This window comes from Daktulosphaira vitifoliae, unplaced genomic scaffold, assembly GCF_025091365.1.
Source record: "Daktulosphaira vitifoliae isolate Bord-2020 unplaced genomic scaffold, ASM2509136v1 Scaffold_4, whole genome shotgun sequence".
Lineage (NCBI taxonomy): Eukaryota > Metazoa > Arthropoda > Insecta > Hemiptera > Phylloxeridae > Daktulosphaira > Daktulosphaira vitifoliae.
The window spans coordinates 26111312-26136191 of NW_026099575.1; the positions used below are offsets into that span (position 1 = coordinate 26111312).

At 24.6% G+C, this 24880-nt stretch overlaps 2 protein-coding genes across 3 annotated transcripts; one reads left to right on the forward strand and one right to left on the reverse strand.

Annotated features, from left to right (window-relative positions):
• Positions 1-13705: 13705 nt before the first annotated feature.
• LOC126904906 (28S ribosomal protein S14, mitochondrial) lies at positions 13706-15982 on the reverse strand. 2 transcript variants are annotated; one of them, XM_050684310.1, is made up of 4 exons: positions 15830-15982; positions 15506-15664; positions 13871-14063; positions 13706-13796 (listed from the first exon to the last, which is right to left on the reverse strand). In XM_050684310.1, exons 1-3 carry the CDS (start codon positions 15902-15904, stop codon positions 13881-13883), a joined length of 417 nt encoding a protein of 138 aa, XP_050540267.1. In that variant the 5' UTR covers positions 15905-15982; the 3' UTR covers positions 13706-13796; positions 13871-13880. The 2 variants fall into 2 exon arrangements, with proteins under 2 accessions (XP_050540267.1, XP_050540268.1); XM_050684311.1 differs by having other exon boundaries at positions 15764-15887.
• A 131-nt stretch (positions 15983-16113) lies between these two features.
• On the forward strand, positions 16114-24775 carry LOC126904364 (GRIP and coiled-coil domain-containing protein 2-like). The gene is made up of 17 exons (XM_050683354.1): positions 16114-16264; positions 16371-16449; positions 16510-16586; positions 16655-18077; positions 19010-19098; positions 19162-19305; positions 19544-19734; positions 19812-20037; positions 20091-20258; positions 21302-21508; positions 21829-22061; positions 22170-22350; positions 22441-22620; positions 22679-22775; positions 23813-24015; positions 24081-24186; positions 24341-24775. Exons 1-17 carry the CDS (start codon positions 16211-16213, stop codon positions 24406-24408), a joined length of 3726 nt encoding a protein of 1241 aa, XP_050539311.1. The 5' UTR covers positions 16114-16210; the 3' UTR covers positions 24409-24775.
• Positions 24776-24880: the final 105 nt, after the last annotated feature.

The following is a 24880-nucleotide window of genomic DNA, read 5'->3' on the forward strand; positions in this document are numbered from 1 at the left end:
GTTTAAGAGCTTTACAAGTAATATGCTGAATATGTTTGTTAGGAGAAAGATTATGTGTGAAAATAAATCCAAGATCACGTATTGACTCAGAGGAACGAATTAAAGGAATGTTATTTACGGAATAAGGAAAAACGATATGAGGACTACGTCGGAAGAATGACATGATAGAACATTTTTTAATATTAAGAGAAAGGCCGAGGGATTCACTCCAGTTTGTAAATCGCAGTAGATCTTTTTGTAGTAGATGGCAGTCGGATATGGATTTGATACGGAGGAAAAGTTTCATGTCGTCAGCAAATATTAGTAATTTTGCATTATGGAGGATTGATGGAGCGGAATTTATGAAAAGGGCAAATAGAAGAGGAGAAAGAATTGCACCTTGGGGTACGCCAGAAGATCTATAGAAGGTATTTGAGGTTGAATTGGAAGTAGAAACATAGTATTGACGATTAGATAAATAAGAATGAAACCAGGCAAGAAGAGGATCTCCAATACCTAGAGTATCTAGAGTGTGTATTAAAATTCTGTGGTCTACTTTATCAAATGCTTTTGAGAAATCCATGTAAATTACGTCAACTTGACTTTGTTGACTGAAGGAATCATATATATAGGATGAGAGTATGAGGTTACAAGTTATTGTGGAGCGTCCAGGCCGAAATCCATGTTGCTCATCACATAAAATATTATTAAGTATAGGACGGATAGCATTTATAACAATAGTTTCAAATAATTTGGATATATGAGAGAGTGTTGTTATTGGACGGTAGTTACTTACTTGAGACGGGTCACCAGATTTAAGGATATATATATATATTTTTTTTTTTATGTCATTGTATGAATAAATGTGTAAGGAATTAATAGACTAAGTATTTATTATTTTTTTCTTAACTTAAAATCATCAACAATAATATTTTAATAATAATCTGTAATCATAATTGTTAAACAATCGTACTCATAGTAACTTGTATCTAAAAACGTTTAATAAGTATGGATTATGTTTTGCATTATTAACTTTTTTTATGGAATGGTGACCAGTCTTCCGATTCTTGAGCTATAAGTGTGTTTATTGAGTACAGAAATATCAGTTACACTAATTTGTATAAATGTTAAATTATGAATAATAATGTATTATTTTATGTTGCAAACAATCCAAAAACTAATAATATTGTAAACTGTCATCAACGACGAATTATTTTTGAAAAAAAAAAAAACAAAATAAATTATAAGCTGTTGATTTATATACGTTACATTGTATTTTGTCATTTTGATACTCGTCTATTATATTTTTTACCCCTCAACAAAAAACATGTCATTATAGTAATAACTGTCAACATCTGACCGATCAAACGTGAAAAACAGTTAACCGCAAAACGATGACAAACATTTTTATGGTAAGCCAATAACCATCATCTACCCAAGTGCCTATCAGATTAATAATATAATAATTATCATTGTACACATACGGTGACCCCGATTCGGTCAGTGGGTCCGTGCCGAATCCGTGTAAGGCGACAACAGCGGTACATACAAACAATTTGCGTGCTTTGTCTTCAAAGAAACTAGCAAAATGTTTTTTTATCAGCAACAGGTAAGTCTAAAGGTATTCGAAAAAGTCAGGGGCTTCAACAATACAGACTGTCTAACCTTTGGGTTCATTTGTAATCCAATGGTAAACACGTGTTGTTACACCAATCGGGTACAGTGTGGTCGTTGGCCCATATGCTGGTAACTAGGTGTTTTGTCTCATCNCTAATATTTGTAATCTAATGGTAAACACGTGTTGTTACACCAATCGGGTACAGTGTGGTCGTTGGCCCATATGCTGGTAACTAGGTGTTTTGTCTCATCAAAGTTTAATGCTTTAATAAAATACCTACATAAGCAAGACGAGTTTACACAAGATGAAAGTACATAATAATATATATGACTGAATATATTATTTTTGTCAAACCACGCCATACCCATCGACTCCGTAGAAATAGTCGTCATACCTATTTATTGTATATGGTGCCGCCGATGCAGTTGTTGTTGATGTTGTTTGACTAAAATAAAANACATAATAATATATATGACTGAATATATTATTTTTGTTAAACCACGCCATACCCATCGACTACCGTAGAAATAGTCGTCATACCTATTTATTGTATATGGTGCCGCCGATGCAGTTGTTGTTGATGTTGTTTGACTAAAATAAAAACCACTTTTACCTTGCGCCGTGCTCAGTCAGTAGCACGTTGACCCACTAAATACATCTTTCTCTCTCACCGTCGCCGCCTCAGTCACGGCTTTACGCGCATTGTGTGTATCACGAGTGAGCGTGCACGTTGTCTTCGTTTGGCCGCCGAGGAAGCCGGATACGGCCAATATAGATGTATTATAAACGTGTAAAAACAATTATAATGAGATACCATTGTAATATTGTTGGGGCGGAGGCGGCGGTTTCGTGTGCCAAAACATTACACATAATAAATATATACATATTATACATTTTGCCGAATTCCGAATGAAAACAATTATATTCACGTGCATCAATCCATTATAATAACCCCAACACGACGACCACAACTAACACTGAATTATTAGTACTTGTACATATAAACTCCTACATGGGAATCGGGTCACTTTCTCATGACTAGTTTTTTTTAAGCGTATCCTAGACAAGTTTATTCAATCGTATGTGTAGGGAAGATGACTGCGGTGAATTACACGATGAATAGAGATTGGTCGTACAAAAGAACAGCTAGAGTATTTCACAGATAAAAATTTAAGTGAATAACTAATAAGAGATAAAATCTACGAATGGTTAAAAATGATCTGCAAATTTTAAAGCATTCCGTGAGACTATTCATAATTTTTCAAAATCTTATTTTAACAAATATAAAGTTGAATTGTAGAACAAAAAATAGTTTTTTTTAATATAAAAGCAATTCTCTCACAAAATTTCATATGACTCATTTATAAAAAATGGTACAATGAAAGAAATTTCAAGGTCATCAATATTATTGTCACTAAAACTGTGTACTTATAAAAACTCGGAGTAATTCTTTTAAGTTATAAAGAAAGTTTAAACATTATTTTTATATTTGATTTATAAGGATCTTATTTAGTTTTGGAGTATTTGACTCATAACATGCCCGCTTTTCCTTCAACACGATGAAAATCCAGCAGTCCGTTTATTCATTTGACAAAAACACAAATATACTGACGCATCGTCGGCAGCCTACGTTTGATGATGAAAAAATCAAACGATTACCGCTAGTACCTTAATAGTAAATAGGTTATTATAAGTTTGATAATTTTACCTGAGCACTTAAAGGGAAAAATCATAAAGAAGATATTGTAGTGGGTAGTTTTAAATAAAATCTATTAGGGTTGAGTTGAGAGAGGTCAATATTTTCATATTGCAACTGACACATTCAGCTATAATATTTAAAACTCGTAGTTTCTGTCAGCCTGACGGAAACCGCAAGTGCGTCATAAAATAAATCGTACTAAAAGCAGACGCTCAATTGATGGGTATCTACTGGCCTTTGGACAATGGCGATGAGCAATTAACGCGGATCGGACACGGGCGATTGAAAATCGGGCAGCGTGTTGTTGCCGAATACTTACTTACTATTAGCGAAAAAGTGTGACGAGTCGTTTCACTTTCTTCGTGGAACACTTTTATCGAGTGAGAGGAAGTGGCGGTGACAAAGAGTACATAAAACAAATGGCGTATAATTTTTTTTAAGGCTATGCGGCAGTGTCCGTGGTGGTACAGCGGTCGTGCCGATGACCTCAATATACTCTAACAACCATGGCAATGCGCCTTCGAACCAACATAGTGAAAACTATCACGCTTCTTCTCCGCGACCGTGGCCGCCGCTCAAGAGAAAGTACTTTTATATATTTTATCATTAAATACATAAATATAATACGAATATACGCGCGGGTACGTGGTATATAAGCCGTACACGTTTTTATATACACACACACATATATGTATATATATATATCAACTAGTGTATATACTTGCACTATTAAATACATTTCTCTTTGGCCCAAAGCACATAGAATAAAACCGGTAAACTGCCGTCAAAGTACATGACCATAACCGACGATGACGGTGGTCAATGCCTCGTCGACTACAAAACAATACCAAGTATTTTTGGATTTTGAACGTACTATTAAGTGGCCATTTATTATTTTGTTTTTTATTTAAGTTTAATATTGTTCTAAATTTCATTAATTATTAAACTATACCTTTATACTTGCCTTAGTCCTTCTTAAATATGCACATTACTTCACATTGTTGGCTTTGTAAAAAATTAGATTGAATTCACCTTATAATAAATGAAGAGTGTTCAGTTCAAGTTGAACAACTCCTAAATCTCCATATAAAACTTAAATAACCAATTAATTAACGAATAATTTATAAGGCGTAATTATAACTAAATGTTATAAAAATCTAAACGTCTATAGTCTTTTAGATTTTTAAAGTATTGAGTCAACAAAAATCGAAAATATTATTTTTTGTAATGCATTAATGTATTGTTGTAGAACAAAGTTGTGGTAGAGACAAAATCAAAGCGAAACAAGGCCAAAACCGAATTTCCAAAACCGTGTGTGTATGCCAAACGTTCACTTTTAAAGTGGGCACGTGAAATTCGTGTCAGTATAATCACGACCGAAGAAAAACACTTCCATCTTCACTTTCTCTTATAACATAAACATGAACGAAAAAACACGCGATGGTCCAATTTTTTTTTATTTGTTATAAGTTCTTTAACGAATTCATTTTCCATGCATGCAGCCGTGTATGCATTATTCATGACGTTTCCTATTCCTTTTTATATATTGTTTTGCAAATGAATTTATAAAATATATTAATCGTAAAATACATTAACTAGTTTGATTGCATCTATACACTACAGTGTATAGTATACAAATAGTGAACACAACCATTGGCACCCATTAGTGGGAGGGCAAGGGAGACATACTCCCTGGAAAATATGCGATCCTTCAAAAGTGGTTCTTTAAAAAAAAAATTAGTTAATTTTATCTAAAATAAAACTAATAATACTATAGGTTGTGTTTTGTTTTTAATTTTAAAATATATTATTGATTATTTTACAATACAAGAACTTTTTATTTTAGTACATTTTTTCTTTATGTATATTTTAAAAAAATGTTTGACGACTAAAAAGAAGTATTGTTCCCCTATGGATTTTATCGGATGAGTGGTCATGTACACAACTAATTTATTTCAAATTATTTATTGGTATGTTGCAGAATTTTATAAAAAATTTACCCTAAACTACCCTTTTTTAAGAAAATGTGCTTTGTATTGTTACTGTAATTTAGTCCATAAAAAATCACAAATATTTACACCAAGAAAAGTGTTACATAATTATAAATTAATATAAAGAAAAGGTAAATTATAAATAATAATTTTGAATAATGTATGCCCATAGGAAATATTTTCATCGCTATTTTGGTGAAAAAATTGTTTTTATTAAATTAAGGAAATTGTGGGATGATATTTAGTATGCTTAAAATTAGTAAGCAATGCTAATTATGATTAGAGTTAGTCGCTTTGTTATTGGAACCAAAAAATCGATGAATAATAATCTAAAAACCATTTTGAGAAATTCTTATGATCATTGGTTTATAAAATAGTTGTAAAGATAAGAGATTTTTATAAATATTCTGAAATAAAATATCATTAATAACCCGTAGGGCATGTCATCCGCCTCATTTAAGGTACCCAGTGTGAGTATATCTAAATTTAATAATGTGACCGCCAACGATTTCTGGAGAAATGAGGACGAAAGTAATTTTCTTGAACTTGTCGGTCGAGTTACTTTTTTTTTCTATACGATGAACGAAAGAGAAGTAGCCACAGCACGGCTGGTGAGAGTTGTTTGTGCGTAAACTGCCGCCCTGAGAAGTCATCGGCCTCGTATCTTCGCTTGCATTACCTTAATAACGATGCAGAGGGAAGAGAGAAAAAATATATTATTATCCGCGAAAATAGAAATTTTCATATAATTGCCACCGGTCGAGTCAGTACACAGTGGATACATGAATTACAACTACATGGAGTGAATGACTTGACGTTAGTATTTATGACTGTAGACGAGAATCTCAAAAATAGTTGGTAAAGGTCGGAAGATATCATATCGGTGAAAGTCATTGAAAAAAATTTGTTGGTTCGTTGTAAAAAAAAATGGTCAAAATAAATTTATTTTTTATTATATTGATATGTAATTAATAGACTAGTTGAATAATTATTAATAAGTAGGACACGGTCAGGTTTTACTATCTAATAGAGTCGTTCTGTTAATTGTCTTCAATTAAATTTTATAAATATCATTTATTTTAAATATATAACTCTGACCAAATCGAATTATGAATATTGTAATTCACTTAGTCCATTGATTAGTAGAAAGTAGTATAATAAAGCTGAAATTTTATGTTTAAATTTATGGTCACAATAAAATTGTAAAACTAATTAATTGTATTGTGATTACTTCTGTAATTTGCAGCGATGCTTACTGTCGAAAACATTTTACGTATTATATTTGTGCATTAGTTTAATAGCAGTTTTAGAAAAATTTCAATAATGAATAAAACAATAACGAAAATTTGCATTGAGGTCTCTAAAACCTTAATTATTCAGTTATTTTGTATTTCACTGTCAATGTTAGATGCTCATATATTTTGATTAAAATTTTTCTTTGAGTATTATGCTTAGGGTTGAATATATTGTTGTAACAAAAATTTACAACCAAGTAAGACCCACTTTTAAAATACATAATATTACCTCAAACAACTAAATCAAGGACAGTTTTTCTACACATGATCAACTACTCTTTTATGTTGTAAAAATTCTTAATGCATAACTAAAAATTTTTTTTTTCTTAAAAAATAAATATTTTCTAAACAAATTATATGTCATTTTGGTTTGTTATTCATAAGTTAAATTTAAATGTAACTGAAATTCGTTATTAATATGCTTTTATACTCAATATCACAGTTGCACTTTAATTGTAAGATATTTAAAAATGTATAATGGCTAGGTAATAATTAAAGCATACAAAATTCGATTATGGATTTTATAAATTAGCTAATTAAAAGAAGGTATGTTTTAAAAGTGAGAGAAAAATGAGGTCTCATTAATTTTTAACTCGTTTTAATTTCTAGTTGATTACATGCTAAATTATTCAAACTTGCTAAAAAAAAACCTGAAACTCAATGTGAATTCACCATGAAAACAAATCAATGAAAACATAACAATATGCAATTACTGACTGCAAAGTGATACGAGCTAGTCAAAGTGTGTTAATAAGAGAAGTCAAAATTAAAATTAATTTTTCTTCAAAAATAATCAAATGTATTCAACATTTCACAAACAATTTTGAAGTTGTGAAATTTAAAAGTCACTTAACTTTAATCAAATAATAAGAAATTTATTTGAGTAGAATTCTTAACATTTTTTACTTCACTATTGGATAAATGATAAAATACTTATTGATCATTGAAAAAAATTCAGTAATAATAACGGAATTTAATGAAACATAATCACTTATACCTCTATATAACCATAGACTTATAATTACATACCCAAGTTCTTAAGAACTAATGTTTTTTTTACCGAGGTTTTTATTATTTATTTAAAATTTTAAAATATAAATAGTTCAAATCTTTTTCCTAGGTTAATATGAAGTTTTTTCTAAGCTATCATAAAATTTAAATTATAAATAAATTCATAAAAAAAACGATAGCATAGTGGGATCGCGGTACAGTGTCAGCGTGGCATAGTTGGGACTAGTATAGATATCTGACAATGATTAAAATCATTATCATAAGAAACTAATATCAATTAGTATTATATAATATTCATGAAAATCAGTGTACCCCATTATAAGGTATATTAAAATACAAAACCCAAAATTTTAACACAAAAATAGCACATTTTTGAATATGATAATCATGTTTACTATATCGCGACATTTTTTTTTCATAGTTTATTACATTACATAAGCTATAATTTATGATTAAAAAAAAAATGTCAATATTTCCGAAAAATTTTCAAAAATTGAGTTAAAATAGTTTAACTAATAAAATCTGAAATCATAAATTTTAACACCAAAATTTCATTATTTTTATCTATGGCAACCATTTCCACATAGAAGATAAGTCGTTGAGACAATTTTTTTTTTTTGAACTTATAGTACATAACATTAGATTTATTATAGCATATGTTTGAAGCTTGCAGTATTTCCGGAACATTTTCAAAACTTAAGTTGAAAAGTTAAATTTTTGCGCAGAAGTTGCAATTTTGAATCCCCCTCTGTGAGCAGGTAAAGGATCAGATTTTCAAAAAATGTATATCAAATGAAAGGAAAATATCTAGGGTTTTAATATAAAAAAAAACATTTTTAGAAAAAAAAAGTAGAAATTTGTCAATTTTAAAAATCGTATTTTTTGGGGGGATTATCACTATTTATGTAAAACGAGGATAATGTCTTCAACTAGATACAATTTGTGATCTTTTGACGTATTGTTCAGAAATATCATTCTAGTGAGAGCTGGGAAAAAGTAGTGACAGACACAAAAAAAACATACCATAGTAAAATTAATACCTTCTCAGCTTACCATCGAAGCTAAAAAAAAAAATTGTTAAACTACAGCTAGTCAAAAAAATAGTCGCATACTAAAAATGAACATTTTATCTTTTTTCAAATGTCAAAATATCACACATGCAGCACTCAATTTGACATAAAAGATAGGACTATTTTAACTTTATTTTAGGTTGTCTATGGAAAGTGTTTTTTTGCAAAAGAATTCTTTTCTGTCTTTCCAGTAAACAGTAAAAAAATATACTACTTATAAGTCTAAGTTTCCAAGCTGTAAAAATATTTCAATTGGTTTTGTAAGTTTTTAGTGGTAGAACAGTCAAAATGTAAGAATTTAACACATTTCAATGTAAACTATTAAAGGATAAATTGTTACGATAAATTCTTTAAATTTCACATAAAAAGTAAATTAGAACATTTTTTGTACACGAAGTCTTGTAGTAAATCATATAATTTAAGTTGTTATCACACTAATAATAACTGTAATATTTGTTATTTTAAAATATAATAGTTTTACTTAATGATTAAATATTTAATATTAAAAATATCTTACCTTATGACTTTAATTCAAAATAAAAGAAAATGTCGTGTAAAAAGTCTCCAAAATGTTGACACATAGACACTAAATGACATTTAACATAAATAACATTTTATTTTACAAATATTTAAGTGTATTAATTTATTTATTAAATCCTTAGACATACTAACAAATTAGCAAATTTATGATCAAATCATCTGGTTGGTACAGTGTTACTACAGTTTTGAAGTACAAAATATTTGTATTGTTTCAACCCTGTAATAATTAACCCATAGACAAATATACTAAATTAACCAGCTCATTGTTGAGATAATGTTAATAGTGATAGTTTTGAAGTTTCGATAATAACTATTAAAATTACTGTATACTGTATACACTTCTTGTATTTTATAAGTATATGAATTATCAGTATCATGAATTATTTAACATTATACTCGTTTTAATTTTTAAAATAAGATTTTAAGAATTTGAGTCTATGACGTAATAATTATTGGGTATTCTTATACCGAATTAAAAATAAATCTTTATGTCTATTAGATTGAGTATTTCTTTTCAATATTATCATTTATAATAATATCGTTTATTTGTATACTAGTATATTGGAGAAACAGTAATACAATTAGATTGTTATTTACAAAAAAACTGCTCAAATCATTAAATATATTTTTTTAAATGTTTTATATTTTTCTATACCTTTCCCAAATAAAGTAATAAGCATCTATAACACTTAGTTTTATTTTTAAACTCTCAAACAAGAGCATCTGCAGATATTAGTCGTGGGGGACAACAACTTTTTTTTTAATATTTGGTTTTGCTGTCCTTTAAGTCAGGACCAGCGTTAGATTACACCTCTTCACTAAACTCATCCCAGCTAAGCTACAACAGTCGGAGTGCTCTATTAGTCTCTAGAAATATAGGAAAATTACATAATATTTTCTTTGATATAAATTTTTACATTTGGTAGCATTCATTTCTATTGAGATGTAATTTTAAGTACATTTATCATAATTCTGTAAGAGGAACGTTTTTAACGCTGAAAATCATAATTATGTTAAATAAAAATAAATATTTTTTATTTTAATTTAAAAAAAAATTCTATTTGTGAATTTTTTTAAAAACATGATGATAAAAATTGACAAAGCAAAAAATCATGTGATCTTTTTCCTTTCATGGACGCCCATGTTTCCAAATCTTAATAAATAAATAAATAAAATCAATTATACACATTTTTTTTAATTAACAATATATCATATATAACAATAAAGTTACCCATTGATAAGAGTTAACAAATTTCTTAAGTTATCTATTTCTCAGTGAAATGAATAATTTGGCCTATTTTTTTTTTTGTGCATCTTCTTTCTCCTACTCCAGCACACTTGGCCTTGTTAATTGACCTCGATAATGATTGCGACTTGCACTGCCAAGGCCGGTGACCAACCAGAGCAAACGCTTGTTCCATTACGTATTTACCATCACCAATTTTTATACGCACATATCAAACCATCTTCGTAGTAGTCATGTACTGACTGCCATTTCTACTTTCTAGGTCAACGTACTCAGACAAAACTACTAATATAGCAACTAGTTAGTACTTGACACACTATCATTCCTGTTGGGAGTAACTCTGTTACCCTCTCTTTTTTGGTAGTACTTATTAAATACGACTGATTAACCAACGACAATAATACTCTTCTTGTTTAAAGTCAAATTACCTAAACAGACTTTTACTGTCGACTGGCATAATAGTTTTTATTTTAGACAATTTGATCCACCTTTTTTTAAATGTCTGATAAATCATTATTAAAAAGTACTGAAATTAGGTGTGATATATTATTTATGTAATTAATTTTATAGATTCAATATCTCATTATCACCTTTCAATATTTGTGACATAAAAAGCCCATTTTTTGACCTCTTATTAAATTTAAAAAATAAATATCTAAATATAATTTGTATGTTCCCCTTTTTATTTATTTTTATAAATCTATTTCATTCTCGATTAAATTTCACATATTCTTATGTGTACGTTTTTTAAGTTGATAATTACATTTTAAACAATACAAATTTTATTATCAGTTTAAATTACTTCACTTAGGCCTACATGATTTAATGTAATAAAAAAATTAGTTTTTAGAACCCTAAGCATAGGCGTATCCAATTTCATATGACATGCCCAAGGAATTCAAAGGTGCATCAATTATGTATCCTACTCACAAATCTTTAAAAATTATCTCACCCAAATATTTGTATTCTAGTTATGACTATCTAGTAAAATTAGAGCAATAAATGGATAATATTCCTCTAAAAATGTAAAATAAAGTAAATTGTTTATCTTATAGCAAACAAAATTTTTTTTTTTTTTAAATGGATGATTAATAATTAGTACTATTTAGAAAAATTTGCTATAATTTAGTCATTATTTACTCTATTATAAATCTTAAATCTCTTTATTTTTTATTTTAGGAACCTTTCTACAACTGGTTCTTGAAAATCTCACAGGATCCAACCTCTCATCAAGCATATGTATAATTGATTTTATAATTTAATAAAATATGTAATAATTTTTATTACAAAGTGCTATTTTAAAATAGAATGTGTTATTTGTGGACTATAACATTTGACCATAATATATACTTACCTCTATATTATTATTAAATATATTAATAGTAATTTCTTGTAAAATTTAATTGTCCCTAATTAAAAAATAAATTAGCTTAAGAAAAGTATTTTTTATGTAATTATAAAGTGATCTTATTGGTTGGGTTATCTATTAAGCAAAAGATCAAACACATTTACAAAAATTAAGAAAAAAATACAAACAATGCACCTAGCTATAGATAAATAACTACTTAAAATTGTAAAATTTAGTTAACCTATTAGCGATTTTTTGTTTTATAATTGTTAAACAAAAAATCTGCTTGATTTATTTATTAATAAGGATTTTAAAGCATAAGTTAAATAATTACTATTCTGGTCAGATTACTAGTATTTTACTAAAGAAACTAATAAAAAAATAAACTCTTGATAATTTTGCAAGTAGTGTTTCAGGCACTATTGACAGTATTCGTACATACATCATTTCACAATAATCATTTATGTCGATGAATGTAACATTAAAAAAATACTAATCTTAATGTAATATTTTTTAAAACATCTAGATTAAATAATCAATCACTACACTTACACAATTCAATAATTTTTTTATTTTTGAAAAAACTTAATAGTTTGTGTCTGTAAAATGAGTCCTCGAGCTGTAAGAAAACGTATATCCAAAATATTTTTTCTTTAAAAATTAATTTTTATAATTAGTTATATTTATCGAGTTCTTTATCAATAATAAACGAAAAGTTATTTTTTGGACATGTCCTCTCTTAACTAGAAAATTCTAATAATAATGTATCACTGATGAATAATGTTCTTTAGCTTCCTTTTAACAGATTATTTATTTAAATAAATAAATGATTTATTAATGATGAGTTTTATGACAAAAATTATGAGTTTTTAAATAATGTAATAGTCTACCAAATTTTATTTTTTTGGTCATTATAATTCTATATGTCCCTTTTGACATTTTTAAAATTGTTTTTGTTTCTTTGTAAACATTTCTATGATAATATTTGAATTATCTACATTATATTTTATGACATATTGCTATTAGATTTTAAAATAACTATATGTAATGAGTCTTTTTTTCCTTTATTATAATATATTCAAAAAATTTCAAATTTAAAACTCAAAACAAGTTTAGGTTTTTTGAATAAAGAAAAAATAGAATAAAATATAATTTTTAAATATTTTAATGATGTATATTTAACTTCCTATACATATTAAGAAAACATCAATGTCCCAATTAATTAAAAATATTTTCATTGTGTAATATATGTACTATTTATACTTTTAATTCATTTGTATATGAGGTTTTGCAGTCAGCTCTCCTTTTTTTTCATATTTAATTACTTTACTTATAATAAAAATATATCTAGTAACATGAAAAAATTACATTTAACATAAATGACACATATTTTTTTTCATAAAGTCTAATATTTTAATGTAAATTGAATGTGTATTATATGTACTTCAAAATTAAACTTTATAAATTCATACCTAAAGGCCTTGTAATGGTGTCAACTTTGTTTTATGAAATAGTAATACATATTTTTAATTCAATAAAATATTGTTTTTAAAGTTATTTTTAATACTATATGACATTTGAACTTTTAATATAAAATCATCCCTTTATTAGATGTAACACTTTAAAGTTTTAAATATTTGAGTTAAAATAAATTTATAGTATACAGGTGAGATTATACTCACCAGTAGCAAATTGGTTTTTTATAAATATGATTTCTTTTTTACATAAGTTTTGAACTTAAGAAATAATACATAGCTAATAATTCAAGATAAATATTTATCTAAAATTAATCCTGTTTTAAAAAGTATTGTCCTGTAATTAATTGAATGGGTTATGACAAAAAAATACTCATATATATATATATAATTGTATCCTTAAAAAACTAAAATTAAAAAGAAAACACATATGTTAATGTTTATATTATTTAGTTTATTATTTTTGATAATTAAAACAATTAACAACTGTATGAATTCTTTACACAATATTTTTCAGATAACACCTGTAAAAATTATTATTGTGAATAAATACTTATTTAAGTTAAATTAACACCTAAATAGAAATATATATATGTACCTATTAAGAACTACCACATTGCTCTTTGAACTCCAGCTAATTTGTTATAATCTGCTAGATGTCTAAATATAATTCGACTTAAACGCCATCGTTTAACATTACCTCTTGGACGAGAAGTCACTTGGCAACGTTGAACAATTCTAACTATGCTAGCATCTTTTGGGCAATTATAAATTTCTTTATCTGCTATTTCCTGAAATTTAGTTTTTGATTATCAACAATTTCTTGAAATAAATTGAAACTATATTTTCATTTTTATTCTCATAGAAAATATTATTAATTCCAGATTTTTTTTGAGTACTTAAGCCAAAAATATATTAGGGGCGTCTTGTAAAATATTTGACTGAAAATACTCAAATATATATATATATATATTGCATTTTGACAGTATTCTGAATTATTAAAAAATATGTATTCTAAATACTTCTTTTTGTTTTCTTATTTTATATTTAAAAACTTAAAAGCCATTAACTATTAATCTACCAGATGTCCAGTCAATCAAACCGAATTAAAAAAAAAATTATTGAAGTTACTTATAGAATAACTTAAATATAGTAGAAATTATTTTATCATTGGTCATGACAAAATGATAAGCTTCCTTAACATTTTTTCTACCCTACACTTATGCACAAAAATTTCTTATTATAAAAGTTTAAAGAGTCAAAAAAACCCAGCACAATGGGGACGTGGTATAGTTGGATTCAGTATAGATGATAGCTGGCAGTAATTAAAATCACTATCACAATAAACACATTGATGCAAATCTGTAGATAATGTTTAATTTTAAAAAATAAATGGATTATTCCAAAAGCTACATGATCTCCTATTTCCTTCTTTATATTCTAATTACAAGTTGCTCGTGAAAAAAAAGGATTAGAGGTTCGTACACAGTTTAGCACAACAGAATTAAATACTGGTTTCTATATACTGAGACATGATGAATTACTGAGTGAACAAGATAAGATGGCCTCATTGTAGTGACACAATAATAATAATTATTATATAATTAAAATAATATTTAATAATAATTTTAAAAATATTAGAAAACATGCCGTGAGAGATATTTGATTCTGTAGGATTAGGTTATAGACATAATCAAAATACTAAATTTAAAAATTATATTCATTCCTAAGTGGGTCAATTTTTAAGAAACTAATTTAAAAGTTTTACAGTTTTGAATACCTATATTTTTTTTTAATCAAATTTCTTACTTATGTGATAGATAATGTTGTCATCTTTAGATTGTTGTATTAACCATCACTTTAAGATCAACCAATTTTCAGGAATATGTGTTCTCAAGTGACCTATAATGATAGGCTAAAAAACTACTACTTCAATACAACCTAATTGGTGATCAAGACAAACAGAAAAAAACAAAAATTATGTTTTTTGAAAAGAACATAATTATTTTACTTTACTTTTGTCTTGGGCAAAATTTAATTATTTAAAACATCAATTTTAGTATTTTTATTTCAAAATGACCCAAATTTTGTAAAAAAAATTATTAATTTTAAAGGGAAAATTTTTTTTATGACTATTAAAAATATATATTTTTTATAAAATGCTATCTATCTTTGTCCTAAAATTGTTATTACTATAAAATATCATTAACTATAATAACTTAGCATGTCTTACTTGAATTTCTGAAGGAATTATATCATTTTTACGAATAGCATTATACCTCAATTTATAAACACCATAATCTTTGATAGTATTTCTTTTACGTGCATCTTTGATCATTCTGTGATCAGGCCACTTATTTCTGATTTGTTGACTTTGGGGTAGTATACCCATCTAAAAAATAATACACACATAAAGTTTAAAAATATTTACAATAAACAAGAAAAATAACATTAATACATGAGACATAATTTAGTTCATTCCAATAATTACCTTAAATAATATTAGACATTTTTTTGATCAATCATGTTTTAAGTTTTTAATAATAGTTATACTTACACACATTTCATTGATGGGCGATTGATAATTAATTATAGTTTTACATCTTTGAAAAATATTCATCATAAAAATCATGATTTCATAAAATATTAGGAATAGTTAAAAAAAAAAACTAATTGAATTCGAGTAAAAATTAATGAAAATAAAATAGATAACAGCCTTAAATATTATCACCATTGATATTTCCAAGGAGGAGTTACATGAATTTTTATTGTTTAATTTGATAACGTCTTGGAAACTAGTATCATTTATCATTATTATTATCATGTATAATAATACTAAATGATGGAATTAGATAAAACAAAAAAAATCTAGTAAAATTTTTAAGTAGTGAATTTAGTTTACATATTTTAATGATATTAATTTTATATTTAATCGTTTATGCAAAGAAATCGTTCAGTGATGGAAGTTCATAACTCTACAATTAATGATTCTGTAAGTGGTATTTTTTTTTCATCAATGTAAAAAATCATTTATGAATTTTTTTTTTATCTTCTCATTACTAAATTTATTAATATTACACACTTCTTTTGGGTTTTAGGATTTAGAAAATCAGTCCAAAGAAGATATTTTAAACAGATATCGAAATGAAATTTTTTCACTTAAGAAAGAGAATGATGGTAAGTTAACAAATAAATGTGTATACATATAAATTCAGTTATAAAATACATTTGTTTAAGAATTACATAATCAAGAAAAAATATGGGAACAAAAATTTCATGATCAACAACATATTTTTGAACAATCAGAAAGACAAGTAAAAATATTAATTTTTTAGATTGTAATTTTTATTTAATATAAAATTTAATAAAATATGTTGTATAGGAAATTCTTGAAAAAAATAAACTTCTATGTGAAGCTGATTTATTAATAAATGAACAACAAAAAATTATTAAAAAATTAAATAATCAACATATTGTTGAAAAATCTGATGAAGTAGATGCTCTGAAAAAAAAACTCCATAGTTATAAAACAGCATTAGAAGCAATGAAAAAAAACTTAGACAATGAAAAAGCTTTTAAAATTTGTGCTGAAGAAAAAATAAAACAACTTGAAGAACAAATAAATTCTAAAGCAGAAAAAGAAATTTCATTAGAAAATAGAAATTCTAAACTAGCTAAAGAAAATGAATATCTAGAAGTAACTTTAAAAAAGCTCAGACATCAATGTAATGAATTGTTAGAGAAAAATATAATGCTTGAAAATCATTGTGAAAAAAAAGAAAAAGCATTCGATAAACAAACTAAATATGTTGATGAATTAAAAGAAAAAGTTGCTGAAATTGAATATAACAAAAGTGAAACAGAATTATTAAAACTAGAAAATGAAAAAATTTCAATGGAGTTACTGTCTGTAACTAGACAATTAGAATCTTATGAAAATAAATGTACTATGTATGTACAAAGTTTACAAAAAACTCAATGTAGTGAAAATGAGCTTAAATCTACTGTTAATAAATTACAACAAGAAAATTCTATAAACTATGATAGAATCATAAAAATAAGCAATGATTATTCTGAATTGAGTACAATGAACTCAAACTTAACAACTCAAATAAATAGTTTACTTACCAATTTTTCTAGTTGCCTAAAATTTTTAGATGAAATTTTTGAAAGATATGTTATAAAAGACAAGGATGATAATAAATTAGCCTCTGTTATTGGTCCGCTTATAAATGAAATTTTTGATATTTTAAATGAATCATTATTAGAGCTTAAATCTTGTAAACAGTCTCATTTAGAAACAATTAATACATACAAAAATGTAATTATGTCAAAAGAAAAACAAATTTCATTGTTAATTAAAGAAATTGATACATTATTAAAACAAGGTTCATTGATTAATTGTAATATTATTGATCAAGCTAATAAATGTAGTATATTAAAACAATCAGAATTTAAAAATATTAAGTATTTGAAGAATGCATTTAATGATCTAGAAAAAAATTTTGGGTATATTAAAGAAATCAAGACTGAGTTATTGCCCAGACAAAAGCAACTTATATGTGAATGTGAAATTTTTTTGATGGAAAATGTTAAGAATATAGAAGATTTATATATTAAAAAAAATATATACATTGAAAATTTAGATAAGTTAAACAAAAAACTTAAAATTGAAATTGTGGAAAAAAATAATATCATAGTTAATTTAAATGAAGAATTAAAAAAATTAAAAGAAAGGTTGAATGAAAAAAGTTTAGTTTTTGATGAAAATGAGATAGAGTTGAAAATTTACAGAGAAAATTTGTGTAAGTATGTCTATATTTTTCTTTATAAAAGAAAAAATTAATTTCATAATCTCTCTATAAGTTTTAAAAGAAAATGAACAAGATAGATAATATTTATTGTTAAAACAGTATAAGAAATCCAAATAATTTGTATTTGAAATCTTCCTTATAATTAAATAATTTAAAGGAAAAAATGAAGAGAATGATAATATTTTATTTTTAAATTTTGGTTTTAAAGTATAATGAAAACAACTTAAGGATGATAAAGTTTTATTTAAAATTAATTTATATAATAAAAAAATAATAATTAAATACATAATCAAAGCTATTGAAATAGAAAGAGAATTTTTATCTGGATGAAATTAAAATTATGTCAATAACTCTTCAAATTTAATTCTATAATTTTTTGCAATAATTATTTGAATTAATAGAAAAAAATATGTTATGAAATGAATCTTATTAGAAAAAAATTATAATTTTAATCTTTAAAGTAATAAAAAGAACAAATATTAGCTTCTTAAACTTTATTTTAAAAAACTGACCTAGTGTATGATGGTTATCTGTAATACTACTTTTCTTGATACATCATCAATTATTTATTAGTGTATTTTATTTTATAAAGGCAAAACTCTATTCAAAATATTTCTTTTCGTTTGTAACTCCAAGTATAGTTAGTTTTTTGGTGATACTCTGACTATCAAATTTTATCACTAATAACTTTATACTTTATACTTTACTTGATATTACATTCACTAATAGTTTTTTTTTCCAGTATACACATTAAAATTTTATGTAAATTTATGTGTTAGGGGAATTGAAAATGTCTTCAAAGCATTTACAATTTTTAAATAGATATTATAAATATATTAATGAATATATTTAGTATACATACTAAAAATGTAAGAGATAAATTGTTACTAAAAAACATTAATTGAGTATATTTAATCATTTAGATGAATCAAGTACAATTTCTATATCTAGAGCTGATGAAGTACAAATATTAGAAGAAATTGATAATAGCAAAGATGAACGACTACAAAAAGTTAGTTTACAAAAATTTGTTGATAAAATTTCATTAGAACTTTTATGAATTTTTAATTTTTAGTTAAAAGCAGTTGTGATTAAACAAAAAAAAATAATATTTGATCTTAAACAATCATTGGATAGTAAAGTCAAAAAGCATAACAATGAAAAATCTGAACTTGTAGCAAAAATCACATCTTTAGCTGAACAAGGAAAAATAGCTCGAGTATGTTTATTGTTAAAAAAAATATATAATTACATTTAAATTTACTAATTAAATTATTTTTTTTTAATTTTTTATTTATTTGCAAATTTAAACATATATTTTGTTCCTTTTCTTCATTAACATTTTTTAGGAATATATAAATTGTTCAAAAAATAAATAAATATTGTTGGGATACCGTATATATATATATATATGGATTCAATTATATAAATATGCCTTATATTATTTATTATATTAGTGTTTACAACAACAATATGATATTAAATGTGATGAGTATGATGAAAAATGTAAAGAAACTAAAAATTTAGTAAAACAATTAAATCAAGAAAAAAAATTACTTTTGGACCAAACAAAATTATGTTCAAGCTTGAATATTGAAATTGAAAAGTTAAAAAATGATTTAGTTATTACAAATAAATCATTAAAAAAGTAATTATTTCTTATTAAAAGCTTATACTATATTTTATAGATTCCATATACATTATTATACACTTGTTTGTTTGCAGTTTAAAAGAAAATGACAAATTACTTGTATCTAAACTTGAAAAATTAAAACAAGAAAAATCTGCTGGTGACATAATGAGAGTTGACAGAGAAACATTTATAAAAGAGCTATCAAAAAAATTGAAAGACTCTAATGATAAAATAAAATTATTGGAGTCTGAAATAACTTCCTTGAAATCAGAAAAAAAAAAAATTAATATTCGTGATCTTGAGCTAAATTCTTATGAAGTAATATTTACATTATAAAATTAATTTTTTTTTAAATAAAATATTTTTTTTAGAAGACAATTGATGAATTGTCTGAAAAAATCAAAGAAGAAAATCTTCATAACCAAAATCTTGAGCAAGAGATCAGTAACTCTAATAATGTTATTGATTCACTACATGAGCAAATAAAACATTTAGAACATACTATTTCAACTGAACAAGAAAGAAACCAAAAAATTGCTGTAAATATAAATATGTTTCAAATTTTTGTGATAATTAATTTGTTATTATGTTGCTACAATTTAAAATATTACTGTTATGATTAGAAAAGGCTTTATGGTTGTAAAACAAAACAGTAATATTAAATTATATTATTATACAATGCATTTGAGAAAAACACATTCAAACATTTTTTAAGTCACAAATTCCAAAATTTGCAAAAATAAGATTATAATGTACTATATTTATGTACTATATTTATGTTTCTTTATTGTAAATTGAAAATCAATTTTCTTTGGATTATTTTTGACTTGATTTTTGATTTAATAATCTTACCAAGATTATGTTAAAAAGAAAAAAAAATTAAATTAATTTTTTTTTGCGAACTATAAGTAATAATATAAATTGTAAAAGTGACAAAACTTTGACTCTGAATAAGTCTTATTTTTTATCAAAATCTATTAATCTTTAAAAAAAAGAAGCTGATAAGTTTATAGTAATTATATTAAAAAATGTTAAATAAATTATTAATAAGACCTTCATAATTTTGAATTTATTTAGTTTACAAATTCTAAATTTTTCTAAAACAAAATTATTTTAGTTGATATTTTCATTTTCTTATATGCATGATTTGTTAATTGATAGTATTCCAGATTTGTGAAAAATAGTTTTAAAATGTATCTTAGAGATTTAAAAAAAAATGTTTAATTGAATAATAATATTATTTGGGTATATAAACTAAAAATACTCTATTACTTAAAAAAAAGCCAATTAAAATGTCTAGTTATAACTAAATTTACCCCCTTGAATACAGAAATACGTGCATAAAAAAATATAAATATTATGATATAGTGTTAAGTTTTACTAACATTATTTTAATTAAATCTTCTAAATAACAAGTCACATTAAAGTATTCCATGTTAGGCTAATCTTTTCTGAACATTTTCAAGTATTTATTGATTCATAAAATTAAAAACTATTTTCTTGACATTAATTAAAAAATTAGATTAAAACTTAAAAGATTATTTAATTATAAACTTATATTCTAATAAATAAATTATTTTAGCAACAAATGGAATTATGTAGAAAAGGCCTGAACAATGCAGAATCATTGTTGAATGAAAAAGAAAATTTTTTAATAGAAATTCAATCAAACTTAGACCAAGAAAGAATTCTTAATAATATTATTGAAGAAAAATATAACAAATTAAAATTGGAGTACGATACTGAAAAAGAAAATTATCAATCTCAACAAATATTTCTCAATGACAAGGTATTAATGTTTATGTAAAAAAATAAAATACTTTTTAAAAATACAATGTAAGTCTAATTTAATAGGGAAATAATTGTATATAATAAAATATGTAAAATTTTGAATATATTTTAACTGTACTGATATTTAGGTTAATTGTTAAAATCAACCAACTCTTGGTCATTTTTGTATAAACTTTAATAGTTTTCATTGAACTAATTAGTTTATCTCTGATTTTTCTAGTGGAATATAAAGGATTTATTCTATTTTATTTTAATTATTATTGTTTATGTTAACTATTACAGTTTATTCAAATAATAACTTTAATAAACTTAAAATAGATTCGAAGACTTCAAACTGAATTGAATGCAGCAAAAGTTTCTATAACTAAGTACACAAAAGAAAACCAAGGTTTAATAGATGAGTTTGAAGCATATAAAGTTAGAGCTCACAGTGTGTTTCAAAAACATAAACAAGATACCGTTTATAATGTTAAAATTGATGAACTTACCACTCAACTTCAAGAAGTTACTAAAGTTTTGCAGCAGTATAAAATTAATTTACAAATTGTTACGTAAGTGTCTCAACTTCATTTTACTCTAAGAATTTTAGAACTGTGTAGACTAGATAAGTAAAATATTTGTCAAACATTAAATAGATATTAAATAAATAAACTTTATAGGACAGAATTAAACACTAAGAATGTTGAAGTTGTCACAATGAAAAATGAAGTTGAAAAATATGAAAAACGACTAAATAGTGTAACAAAAATACTGGGCAAAAAAGACAAAGCATTATACCATTTAAATATAGAAACTGAAAATATTAAATCTAAATTAGAAAATGAAATTAAAATATTAAATGTATGCAAAATATATCTATTATACATACTAGATTATATATAGAGACATTTCAAATAATTTTAACTAATATTTAATTATATTTAATCCTAGGATAAAATTGTGAATGATAAAATAAAGTTTGAAAATGATGTTGAAATACTACAGCAAGAAATTATGAGAGTCAAGGAAACAAAAAATATTAACTCCAAACCTGATATTGAATTTTCTGAGCCTTGTGATACAAAACTAAAAAAAACAAATTCTCTAGTTCATATTCAAGATGATGAAGTTGTGAGTTAATAGAAATACAGTTGTAGATAATACAATAATTTATTTTATTTTTTTATAGTGTTCTCAGTTTGAAAGTTCAAATGAATCATTAAAAAAATTAAATAAAAGTGGACTGATGCCTTTAGAAGATTTATTAATATTTGATAATAATAGTGGTTAGTAAATTCTTTATTTTATCAGAATTATGTGCAATGATTTTGAAATATGATGGAGTGCTTAAAAAATGGAATCTGATAATCTAATAAAACTAAAAAAAATAATTTTATTTTTTATATTTTATTCTTATATTGACTGGTTAAAAGCCAAATATGATAAGAAGATAATGTATATTATGAAATTGTTTGTATAATTTCAATGACATAATTCAATAACTTTATCTCAATAATATTGTCTCAAAAATATGAGATGTTGATTCTTTTATTTTGGAATCCCTTATTTAATTTTTTCAATACTTTGCTTAAAATTAATTGGATATTTCCTATTCTTTAAAGATTTGATTTAAAATAGATTTGGTAAAAATTGGAACCTTTACTTAAAATTTTCAGAAAGGAAAAATTTGTTTGAATTAAAAAATTCTACGATATTATGTAGTTTTATAATTTTTTTTTTATCCTTTCAGGGTTAAAATGTATTAATTTTATTTAATTGAAACTCCTATTTTTAGTTTAATGATAGCAAAAAATATTTCAAACAATTTTGTTCTTATAATATTTTTTATTTGATAAACAGTTCTTCTATTATTGCAAGTTAAATTTAGTAATTTATTACCAATTTTCTATTGTGATTCGCTGTTTAGCATACAGTAGTTGTCATTTCTTTATGTTGTCACATAAATAAGTTTTTATTAACAATTCTTATTGTCATATGTCACTTACGTTAACAAAACTAAATACTGATATTAATTGATGACCCATTGAAACAGATTATTGTTGTCTACAATATTATGAAAATCAAACTAAAAATAGAGTATCCCATTTAAAAGTATAAAAATTTAGAATTAAATTCCAAAAGGGATGAGAAAAAAATGGTCTAACTACACATTATTGAAGAGTTTTTTAAAACAAATAACATTTTATTGTACAAAAATTGAAAATATTCAATAGTTTTTAAGAAAATGAGTGCCTTATCCTTAATTTATAACTATATGTTAAGATAAAAATAATTATAATACTGTGTTACTATTATTATTTAGTTGGGGATGCTTTAAGTGAATTAAATAACACTCAAAAACAACTTAAACAGCTAACAATAATGTTAAATGATGCTGAAAAAAATTGTTCTCGTTATGAACAACAAAACAAGTTCTTAAAAGAAGATATTAGAAGATTACAGCGAAGTGTGGATAGACATGATGAAATAAAAAATATGGAATATTTAAAAAATATAATCTTTAAAGTAAACATTCCAATTAGGAGTAATGAACATTTTGTTTATCCTTTTTTTTTTTTTTTTTTATATAGTTCATAACATCAAATGGTGTTGAAAAATGTCATCTAGTTCCAGTTATTAACAAATTACTTAAACTGAGCCCTGATGAACAAAAACAGATTGAAACTATTGCTAAAGGTATATCTATAACAATAATCTATTTTATTTTTCTTAAACATAATATAATCAAAAAATGTTTTACTTGATTTAACTTTTGATGCATTTATGAGTAATAAATATGAATAATGTTTTATTAAATTGTTTAATTTAATAGAAAAATTACTAATTACAGGAGCTATGGTTGATCAGGGTTCAAGTTGGTCAAATTTATTCACATGGACACAAGGGACATCAAATTAATTGATATATCTTATAAATGCATAGTAATGAATAGTGATACATTATTAATTAAAGTATTGTTTTATGTACATTTTTTGCAAAACATAGTAATCATTATAGACCTGTTAAACATATTATGATTATTTCATGTGTTTTATATAATTTTCATTCTCGATATTGAGGTATTGAAATTTGTTATGTGATTTGAGTTTTTACTTTATACCATTAAGTATTATCTACTTTGTAGATTCTCAATTGTATTATATGAGTTATTTTATTCTATATTTTATTACATTATAATATTTTATTTAAATGTGTTCCAAAAATGTGATATCCCTAAATGCATACTATTGATATTTAATATTTTAGCAATAAATTTATATTTCAATTTTATAAATATTGTTTATTAAGTTTCTAACATATTTTTCTACTAACCATAAAAAAAATTGTTCAAGCAAATAATGTTAAGAACATTTAATATGTTGTGTGTTTT

Excerpts from the sequence above, each read along its gene's own strand:
- LOC126904906 (XM_050684310.1), bottom strand. The coding sequence starts at position 15,904 with ATGATTTTTATGATGAATATTTTTCAAAGATGTAAAACTATAATTAAT. Across the intron at positions 15,665-15,829 it reads CGCCCATCAATGAAATGTGT|ATGGGTATACTACCCCAAAG; the intron begins GTAAGTATAACT and ends ATTATTTTTTAG. Across the intron at positions 14,064-15,505 it reads TAATTCCTTCAGAAATTCAA|GAAATAGCAGATAAAGAAAT; the intron begins GTAAGACATGCT and ends ACTAAATTTCAG.
- LOC126904364 (XM_050683354.1), top strand. The coding sequence starts at position 16,211 with ATGCAAAGAAATCGTTCAGTGATGGAAGTTCATAACTCTACAATTAAT. Across the intron at positions 18,078-19,009 it reads AATTTACAGAGAAAATTTGT|ATGAATCAAGTACAATTTCT; the intron begins GTAAGTATGTCT and ends TTAATCATTTAG. Across the intron at positions 19,306-19,543 it reads AACAAGGAAAAATAGCTCGA|TGTTTACAACAACAATATGA; the intron begins GTATGTTTATTG and ends TTATTATATTAG.